We start from the raw sequence: 10,089 nt of genomic DNA, 5'->3' as shown, positions 1-10,089 counted from the left end.
TGTGTGTGTGTGTGTGTGTGTGTGTGTGTGTGTGTGTGTGTGTGTGTGTGTGTATATATATATATATATATATATATATAAAGAAAAAATATAGAGTGATCTGAGAGTGTCAAAAATCTTTTATTATAGAAAGTTATTATTATTAGTTAAACAATATAAAATCTTTTTAAGAATTTCTTAAAAAGATTTTATATTGTTCTATTTTTTTCAATCTTATTCAGTTTTTTTATTTTGTATAAAATAACTATTTTTCTTATGATTTTATGGAATGTAATGTGATACATTTTGACTGCAAAGATCAAATTAAGAATACTTTTCTTGCATTAAAAAAGTTAATTCTAAACAGCTTAAAAACTTTAAAATTTTGAAGAATAAGTTGTAATTAGTGTTATATCGTTCTTAGCTTATAATCATACTGCAATATATATGTTGAATTCTTACACACATAGCTCCTTCTTTGGAATCTACTGTAAATATATTTGAGACTAATCAATCGTCATCTACAAATGTTCAGCTTGACGAACCTTCATCGAAAAAAAAGAATTCAATTCAAGAGAAACTAAGACAAGGTAACATTGAAAATTTAGTATTCATTGAATCATTTCTATGCAAAAATATCTAATTTTTAAACACTAATTGCCTAGAGAGGAAAAGGAAACAAATGGAAAAGCAGATGGAATTTAAAAAGCGTATGATGGAAAAAGAAGGGTTAGTGTTTACCAATGACAACAAACCTAATCCCAAATATTAAGATATTGGAAATTGCATATAAATCTTTACATTCAGCATATTACATATTTAGAATATTTATTAATAGTATATATAAAAATATTAATTCTTGTTGATAAGGTTAAATGATATTATTCTTTATACTTGTGTATATTCTCACTCATGTCTATTTTTTTAATAATGTGCAAACTAAATATTTGTTTTAAATAAATATTGTAATCTATAAATAAAAATATAAAATAAAATATTTATAATGCTATTAATTAAAATCGTAGTATAACGTAAATTGTACATGTATCATTTAAAAGAGAGGTTAGAAGTCTCACGTAAATGGTTAAACACACAAATATTTCAGAAATTTGGAGTTGTATACGAAATTATTTAAAAATAGACTTCCTGTGTTTATTTTTGTATTCGTTCGTTAAACATAAAATAATGATATTAATATCCTGAAAATTACTTAAAATTCAGATTTAATTGATATTGAGTGAGATAAACAAGAAGATTGAATTAGATGTTATCCACGTGATCGATTTGCAAAAAAAATCAAGATACATTTTTGATTCATATATTTTTCAATGAAAATATTGTTCAAATAAACGAAGACCAAATAAATAGAAAACAACACTAAGAATAACAAGAATTGTGGATTGCTTCACATAATTTTTATTTACACTTTGTACATGTGTCAATGAATAATGGATCAATACTTTGAAAGTTATGAAGAACTTGACGTAAGTGAAACAAATACATATATAATCATTATTATATATATTATATTTACTACATTGAATTTTATTTTTAGATTCATCAATTAATGCTAAATGACAAAACACGTGTCTTGGCATATAAAACTGCCATTTTTAATTCCAAAGAGAAATTTCAAAACAAAATAGTAATGGATATCGGTGCTGGCTCAGGTATTCTTGTATTTAAGGGATATGTATAATCATAATATGTACGTTACATATTTTGTTCATATATATTTTTTGTACAGGTATATTATCAATTTTTTGTGCACAAGTTGGTGCAAAGAAAGTTTACGCAGTGGAAGCAAGTATGCTGGCAAACAGTATCGAGCAAGTGTCAATTGAAAATAATGTGCAGGACAAAGTTAAAGTAATTCACAATAAAGTAGAGGACATCTCTCCAGACAGTTTGGAGAAAGTAGACATAATTGTGTCGGAATGGATGGGTTTTTATTTAGTACACGAAGGAATGTTAGATTCTGTATTATTCGCTAGGGATAACTTATTACACGAGGATGGTCTGTTATTTCCATCCATTGCAAAGTTATATGCCTCGCCATGTCAATTACCTTCCATGTTTGATTTTTGGAATAACGTATGCGGAGTCAGTATGAGGTAATTGTATTACTTCAGAAGTAAGAACAAAAGTAAGATACTGTGGTTTGGATACTATCGTTTGTCATTTCATCATTTCTTTTTTCATTATCACAAATACTGTATATTTATTCTGCAGTACTCTCTAAAACTTTTAGAGTGAACTCACTCTGAAAAGTTAAATCTCACTCTTAAAAATTGAAAATTGAGCTACTTTTTCGAGACTGGTTCAATTTTCACTCTTTAGAGTGAGATTCTAGTCCTAAGAATTTAGACAATATGTTCAATTTTTATTTAGGTGTATTGGAAAGGAGTATAGAAAAACTAAATCCTTAAAGCCAGAAATTCTGCTTGTAAATCAAGATGATATTTTGACGGAAGGCAAATTGCTTGCATGGCTGGATTTGGAGTGCATCTCTGTGGAAGAGATAGATTTACTAGGTGGACAGAACTACGTATCGGTATGCAAAAAGGATGGAAAGTTCCAAGGGATGTGCATTTGGTTTGCAGTCGAATTTCCAGATGGTTCGGAACTGTCTACGGGGCCTCATGACAAAACGACGCATTGGAAGCAAACTGCAATGGTCTTGCCCGAAGATATGGAAGTGACAAGGAACGAACCTATTGCTTTCAAATTCGAATTGAAAAAAGATGCGTCACATCCGAGGCGTTACAATATGGAATTGAGTTTGTTGGATGCAGAGGAAGTGGAGCATGACATTCCTTGTGATTGTCACATGACGAAATGTATAGTGACTAAAAAGTACATTGATGACTTGAAATGAAAGTGAATCAGACGCAGCAAAAAAGGATTTGATGTGACTTGTACATTTCAATATGAAATATTATATTTTTTCGCTAAAATATAATCTAAATAGAAAATTTATTTCTAATTTTAATTTTTCAGAATTTTTTAAAATTTTATATATAATTTTATAATTTTTTAGAAAATTTCTCAAACTTTTGATTCATGAGAACACTTTTTTCAAAAGTACTTGGAAAATTTAGAGTCCGTTTTTATCAATGTAGATTAAAATTTTACTAAGAATTATTAAACTGAAATTAAAGTTAATTTATATTGGTAGAAGGACAAAAAATTTTTTAGAATCTTTCATGTATGTGAATTTTGAAATAATTTAAGATTTTCAAGATTTTTTGTTCTATAATTTCTGAAAAAAAAACTTGAAGTATAAAGAATTTTTTCAGAAATCTCTCTTCATAAAAATATAAATTTAAAAAAAATTCTCAAAAATGTGAGATAATATGAGAATTTTTTTCATTAGAGATTATTAGAAAAATTTTAATAAGAAGTTAAAAAACCAATAAAACTCCAATTATCTTAATCAACGATTGATTCAAGTAACAGTAATATTTTATTATAATTAATTAAAATTGCTTCGAATTATCAAAATCAAGCTAAAGTAACATCTCGTTTTTCTGGAATGAACAGACGCGTGGTGAATATTTAATAAGAGCAGTCGCGTGATTCTTCCTTCGCATGGAAATCGACGAGGATGCGATAAAAGGCTTTAAAATACAATATCCATTTTTTCCTTCACGCCTGAATGGGCCGCGCACGATGCGCATGCGTCATTTCATCAGGCGGAACAATCTGGACAACTACTGGGAATACTGGGCTTGACTCGTCTTGTCACCGGGGTGGGACGAATCGTCGCTCGCGGGTGCGTCTATCGTGGCGACGAAGTGACCGTCTCCACGCCAGTCGAGCGCACCACGCACCGGTTGTTCCGAGGATAACACCTGGCAAGATGAAGATGGCGGACGGACCCACGATCCTACGGAGAAACAGGCCCGGGACGAAAGCAGAGGTTATTAACGCTGTTATAATTTCGTTAAGAAACCGTCATACTGTCGGGCGACACCTCAATCATCAGAATCCGCCTGATAGTGGAAATTTCTTCACATCCTCTTTCATTTGACACTTTCCCGATGAAATCAATGAATTCCGAGTAAATGGAACTACTGTTTACACTACGTGAATGTTGTCCCCAAATTCCTAGCATCATTTAGTTTCACAACATCTTTTTAGTTTTTTTACCTTTATTGAAGCGTAACAGATCGACAGATAATTTCTTTGTATTCTTATCTGCGTGTTTTATGTACGCTTTTATCTCTCGGTTGTTTTTATTGATTCAATATTGTAAGTAGTAAAATATGCAGAGAGTACTATGTTTATACGTAATATTAGATCTATTTTTACATTGTAATGAGCTATATAGTAAAGAAGAAATCGATTGTTTATGAGGATGCTGACGTAAATTTAATTATTTTTATAAGAGCTTACGATCAAGGCTTTATTTTGCTCTATAGGATTTTAGTAGGTGGCCGGATGAGCCGTTTGAAGAAATGGATAGCACGCTGGCCGTGCAACAGTACATTCAACAAATGATTAGAAGAGATCCATCTAATATTGATTTGATACTCAATATGCCAGAGGCCAATGATGAAGGTGTATGGAAATACGAACATCTCAGGCAATTCTGCATGGAGCTCAATGGTTTGGCAGTTAGACTGCAAGAAGAATGTCATCCTGAAACTTGTACACAGATGACAGCCACTGAACAGTGGATATTTTTATGCGCGGCACATAAAACTCCCAAGGAGTGTCCAGCAATTGATTACACGCGACACACATTGGATGGAGCGGCATGTTTACTTAACAGCAACAAATATTTTCCCAGCAGGTATCTCTTTCATGTCTTATTCATAATGCTTTACATTTTTATCATAAATAAACCTGTATGAAAATTTTCCTGTGTAAAATTGTATTTCAGAATCAGCATCAAAGAATCTTCTGTAGCAAAACTTGGCTCTGTCTGTCGTAGGGTTTACAGAATATTTTCTCATGCATACTTCCATCATAGAACAATATTTGATGAATTTGAAAATGAAACTTTCCTTTGCCGCAGGTAAAGAATGTGATCTGCAGATATATGAATATTTTTCTATGTTGTGTTACAAAGGAGAATTATTATTTTCCATTGTTATAGGTTTACGGCATTTGTAACGAAATATAATCTGATGTCAAAGGACAATTTGATAGTACCTATTATGGAAGGCGAAGGCGCAACAGAAAGCGAAGCATAGGATCTAACGTTGCGATCGTATTGCCCAAAGTCAAATTGCCAGATTTAGTAAGAACAGAAAAATGCTAATATTCACACATTAATCCGTTTCGTGATTAATATAACGAAGATCTTTGAAAGAGATCAGAAAGTTCAACTCTTATTTAAATAATATGAATTTGTTATAATCTATCTTCAATATATACAAAATATCGAAAAATAAAAAATATGTATGTAAATTGTATTTAAAAATTCGTATTACATTAGAGTTTACATTACTTTTTTTTAATTCGTGTTCTAATATAGAGCAAGTTAATATAAAAAAATTTCTGAATTTAAATGTATGATAACATTCAAGACGCTTGCTTTATTAGAGTTGTCGAATTGTATTTTCTTGACGACTGTGACAAATTTCAAAGATCTTGAAAAAGACATATTCTCATCTTTGCTCAGTACCTTATATTGAACAGAAATTTTCCTTGAATGTTTTATTAATAGCTGTTCAATGATTGTTGTAAACAGAATATTTCTCGTATCTGATAAGCACAATATCTTACATTCATTCAATTCTTTTAATTTAAGATTTAAGATCTGTGTGCAAAGATAAAATTTCATTAAAACTATCAAATTTCTTGGAAAAACATATTGTATATGATAATTTAATCTTTGTTATAGTTTTTATAATATATTACATATTTAAAGAAAAAAAAGGAAGAGAGATATGATGTTATAAACTTTTCATCTTACGCTATTGAAGTTACTAGACAAAAAGTGTCTCATCTCTATATAATATATATTATACTTTATCTTCTGTAAACATCTTTTTGTAAAAAAATAATAGACTATCTTTCTATGCACTAAATACGTATAATGGAAAAATATATAACTCATTTATATACATATTATGTATGTTACACAAATTCAGTTCACGTGAATAATTGTTCATAAATTTCGGAATAAGTATAAACAAAATTTTGTCAAATTACTTTTATTAAAATTCTATTAAATTTTTATAATGTCATCGATTAATTTACTTATAAAGATAGCGTGCATTCTACTGAATCGTCAGAATTTTTCATTATGAGAACTAATGAAATAATATTAATTACATTATTGCTTTTATTCCATTTGATAAAATAATAAATTTAGCTGAAAAATAATCTTTATCAAAGCAGCTTTTGAGATAAGATCCAGTTATACAGAAATTTCAATAACAATAAGGTGAAGATAACACCTCGAATGTTTGTTGCCGAATTGTATAACCAGAAGAATGCGAATTTATATAAACAATTGTAGAATTTTACACATTATTATACATCATATTAGTTTAGAATGATCATAATATATATATATAATCGTGATCACGTAGTTGGTCTTTATAAAATGTATTGTTTGAACGAGAGAGACATAGCGATAAATGTGGTATAGCACTGTTATTTATAGTACATATACATTTATTCCATATAGCAATACAAATTACAAGATGGTAAGCTTTCCTATGCTGTTTTCGAAATTTTCGTAATAGTTTACGGTGAATTTTGGACAGATTGCTTGTTCCATAGTATATTGGATATAAGACTAGATCGAAACTACAATAAAAGAGAAATGTAGAGTGGCTGAGCGCCTTATCAATTCGATCGTCTGTGTCGTCTTTTCGAATCTATTATAAGGTTATTATAAAATTATAGCGCGAATACGAGTGTCGTTTTTTAAACGAATAATATTTAATGAAAAGTTTTTTTAACCAGCGGAATAGATTAAGATGAAATCTTACGACAACCGATCAATGATGGCATTACTTTCTGATGTGCCGAATGTTCATTGTAATACGTAATTTTCATCTTCTAAAAGTAATATCTTTGTGATCACATGTTTTTTTTGTTATACGCTGGAAGATAGAACCATTTATAGAACTCATACTCAACATATATCGATGCATGTTGTTACATGAAAGTTGTAATGAATATTTCTCGTAACGAGATTCTATTAAGCAGCACTGGCTTTGACATTGCGAGATTGTTTCTTTTCGTATTCGACGCACAGAGGAGAATATTGTAACACTGTATATAAAACTTGTAAGTACAAAAAGACTCGAGTTATAATGTATTAATGAATATCGCGAGATGTGACGAGAAAATATGCAGCAGGAATACATATATGACGTGTGACTGTTTCCATGAAAATTGTCTATGTATAATGGTAAAGAAATAAAATTTCTACATAAGATCTGTGTTATTTCTTTTTTGCAATTATTATCAGAATGAAGCGATATCTTGTATGGCTGTTTAATTGCAATTTGTTATCATCAGTACTCAGAACAAAAGATATTTAAATTTTGTAAGATTTACTAAATTAAGTCTTGAATGACTCTTTAAAAAAATCATACACATAATATTATTCATTTTAATTTGATTTTAGTTAGAAGATTTAATCGTTTACTTTTGATATCTCGAAAGAGCTATACAACTTTGTAACATAATTATATTCTTATTAATTGTATATTTGTATATTTATAAAAAAAGGAGAAAAAATTTTAAAAATATGAAGAGCTCTTTTAAAAATATGAATAGTGAACAAAATTAAAAATATTTTCTATTTAATTTTTTTATTAGTTATATTAGTTACGATGTTTTTTTTTCTTCGAATGTAGTTCCACGTTTTCTATCGCCTTGTTTTTTTTTCTTTTCTTATTTTTGTTCATTATTCTAGATTGCTCGTCGATGCAAGACACATCACCAGTATTTTCTGTTGTACTACCCGTTTTTACATCATTAATGCTTTCTATTGTGTCGAGTTTTACATCACCAGTGCTTTCTATTCTGACGCCCATATTCACATCACCAGTGCTTTCCGCTGTAGTGTCCATTTTCGAATCATCAGTGTTTTCTGTTGTAATCGTTTTTGATTCCGTTGCATTTTCATTTCTCAGAAATCTTCCACTATCTCCAGGTGCTTGATATCTATTGAAAAATATAATTTTTGATTATAATATTACATATTTCTCATATACACGCATCTATATGTCACGAAGAAAATAAAAAAAACTTTCAAAAGATAGTAATTTTAATTTTATAATTATAACAAAACTATTAGCAAAACGTGTTAAAAATAAAAATATTTTACAAATAATATTAGGTGTAGTAAAAAGAAATCCATTATTTTTGCATGAAATTGAATGGAAAAATAATGGATTTCTTTTTAATATACCTAATATATTTTTCTTTTAATTAATCCTAGTAAAGTTTGAGTGAAACTCAAACTTTACTAGGATTAATATTTTTAATTAATAAAAAATATTCAAATTTATTTAAATATCGATAAAAATGCTTCTTAAAATTAAATTTTTTCAAATTTTTTTCGTTTATGATTTATGGGCACCAATAACAAATATAAGACTGTGATTGTGTGACAAAGTTATATAGTATCTTGAGAGTTGTCAAATATAAATAATTAAATCTTCAGACTAATTCATCAAATTAAATGAACATCATATGTATAATTTTTTAAATGAATTATACACGGCTTAATTTAGTAAATCTCACCCAAGTTCAGTTGTGTCTTTAATATCCTTAGTCAGTAAAATATGGATTTCCGGTATCCGATGAGCCTTAACAGTATCCTCTTTCGACTTTTCCGAGCTAAAATCAGATGGCGATTAAATCAAGAGTGTCAAGATTGTACAGTGTACATTGACATATATTTTGACAAACCTACTTGACGTAACGTAGCTTTGTTACTTGATGAAGATTCTCGTATTTTCTCTTAAAGATTTCTGCACAAGAAATTGTTTTCGCGACGCCACTTCCGGTCCCCGTCCAGATAATACTGTTATAACTGGGAAATTCCTTCATCGCGTAGCCAAGAACATTCCTGATCTTTGTACCGCTCTTCACCTTTTAATGCAGATATATTTTATGAATAAATTGCATATTTCATAATTCTGAAAGAAGACTTGGATAGAAGACTTACATGCATACAGAGAAACTTTTCTGGCAAATTATGTATTGGCACTTTTGTATTTGTCGACTCTTCAGTTTGTCTTTCTGTCGATTTTTCTTGTTGTATCTTCTTCTTCCATTTCGATCTTCCCATCTGAAATTTGTACAAAATAGAAATCATTTTTAATATAATTTTATTCTTTACATACTAAACAATTCTTATTTATTACTCATTGAAAGATAACTAATTGATTGAAAAGGAATTGATAAGTTGATTGCGAATCGTTGAATTATATTAATCAATTTAATTTTATTTATTTAATAATTTAATGTCATCAAGCTTTATGTTTTTAAAGAGTTTAATTGAACTTTTAATTATTAATATCAATAGTTCTTTAATATCAAAGTATAAAGAAAAACTGTGGAAATACCGTCCGTTTAAGTTATTGCTAAGAAAAACTTGATTATGGAATGATGAAGGATTTTACACATAGAATTTTTTATACTTTTTAAGATATTACGATGATGCAATAATGTGAATAATAAAGTGCGTCATTTCGATTTAAAATAGATTTTGGAATGACCCTTATGAAGGCGAGGATCTTCTTTTTGTCAATAAGGTCAGTATAATGTTAGAGGATGTAATTTCAGAAATAGTTGAGCTGTTCTGGAAATCGAAGAGAACAGCGGCGGTGTTTAGACACTCTCTCTCTCTCTCTCTCTCTCTGCCAGTAGGTCATGGGTTCAGTCACAAGCATCGCCGTTTCGTTGGCGTGCCATTCGATGGAACCATTCATGGAACTTGGAACGACCTTGTACAGTCGTACGCAGAAATATTTCGTCGATTGTGACGTTTATCTGGGGCTGTCACGTAAGGTAGAAATGAAGATAGATCGGAAAACGCTTGAGAAAATACATAAAAGCATATCCATATTTCATAATTTATAATTGATTGAAAAAATGTTATTACGATGCGTATAATTATATAATATA

At 29.4% G+C, this 10,089-nt stretch overlaps 4 protein-coding genes across 5 annotated transcripts in view; 3 read left to right on the top strand and 1 right to left on the bottom strand.

Annotated features, from left to right (window-relative positions):
• LOC108684657 (DNA repair protein RAD52 homolog) overlaps window positions 1-751 on the top strand; it is a 2,088-nt gene extending 1,337 nt beyond the window's left edge. Inside the window, exons 5-6 of the mRNA XM_018189095.1 lie at window positions 450-569; window positions 645-751. Of these exons, the coding sequence (XP_018044584.1) occupies window positions 450-569; window positions 645-751 (227 nt within the window). The remainder of the gene's footprint in view (window positions 1-449; window positions 570-644) is intronic.
• A 676-nt stretch (window positions 752-1,427) lies between these two features.
• LOC108685750 (protein arginine N-methyltransferase 6) lies at window positions 1,428-2,870 on the top strand. The gene is made up of 4 exons (XM_018190713.1): window positions 1,428-1,463; window positions 1,535-1,649; window positions 1,727-2,093; window positions 2,371-2,870. The coding sequence occupies exons 1-4, from the start codon at window positions 1,428-1,430 to the stop codon at window positions 2,855-2,857; spliced, it is 1,005 nt and encodes a 334-aa protein (XP_018046202.1). The 3' UTR covers window positions 2,858-2,870.
• A 770-nt stretch (window positions 2,871-3,640) lies between these two features.
• Window positions 3,641-5,279, top strand: LOC108685588 (MOB kinase activator-like 4). The gene is made up of 4 exons (XM_018190451.1): window positions 3,641-3,901; window positions 4,404-4,777; window positions 4,868-5,002; window positions 5,084-5,279. The coding sequence occupies exons 1-4, from the start codon at window positions 3,842-3,844 to the stop codon at window positions 5,178-5,180; spliced, it is 666 nt and encodes a 221-aa protein (XP_018045940.1). The 5' UTR covers window positions 3,641-3,841; the 3' UTR covers window positions 5,181-5,279.
• Window positions 5,280-7,775: 2,496 nt separating this feature from the next.
• LOC108685958 (ribonuclease P protein subunit p25) overlaps window positions 7,776-10,089 on the bottom strand; it is a 26,502-nt gene continuing 24,188 nt past the window's right edge. For both annotated transcript variants that reach the window (XM_018190984.1, XM_018190976.1), the window contains exons 2-5: window positions 9,128-9,250; window positions 8,873-9,051; window positions 8,701-8,796; window positions 7,776-8,118 (exon numbers count right to left, since the gene is read on the bottom strand). In XM_018190984.1, the coding sequence (XP_018046473.1) occupies window positions 7,776-8,118; window positions 8,701-8,796; window positions 8,873-9,051; window positions 9,128-9,250 (741 nt within the window). The remainder of the gene's footprint in view (window positions 8,119-8,700; window positions 8,797-8,872; window positions 9,052-9,127; window positions 9,251-10,089) is intronic.

Source organism: Atta colombica, unplaced genomic scaffold (assembly GCF_001594045.1).
Source record: "Atta colombica isolate Treedump-2 unplaced genomic scaffold, Acol1.0 scaffold100, whole genome shotgun sequence".
NCBI classification, from domain to species: domain Eukaryota; kingdom Metazoa; phylum Arthropoda; class Insecta; order Hymenoptera; family Formicidae; genus Atta; species Atta colombica.
This window is presented reverse-complemented; position numbering and strand designations above follow the sequence as displayed.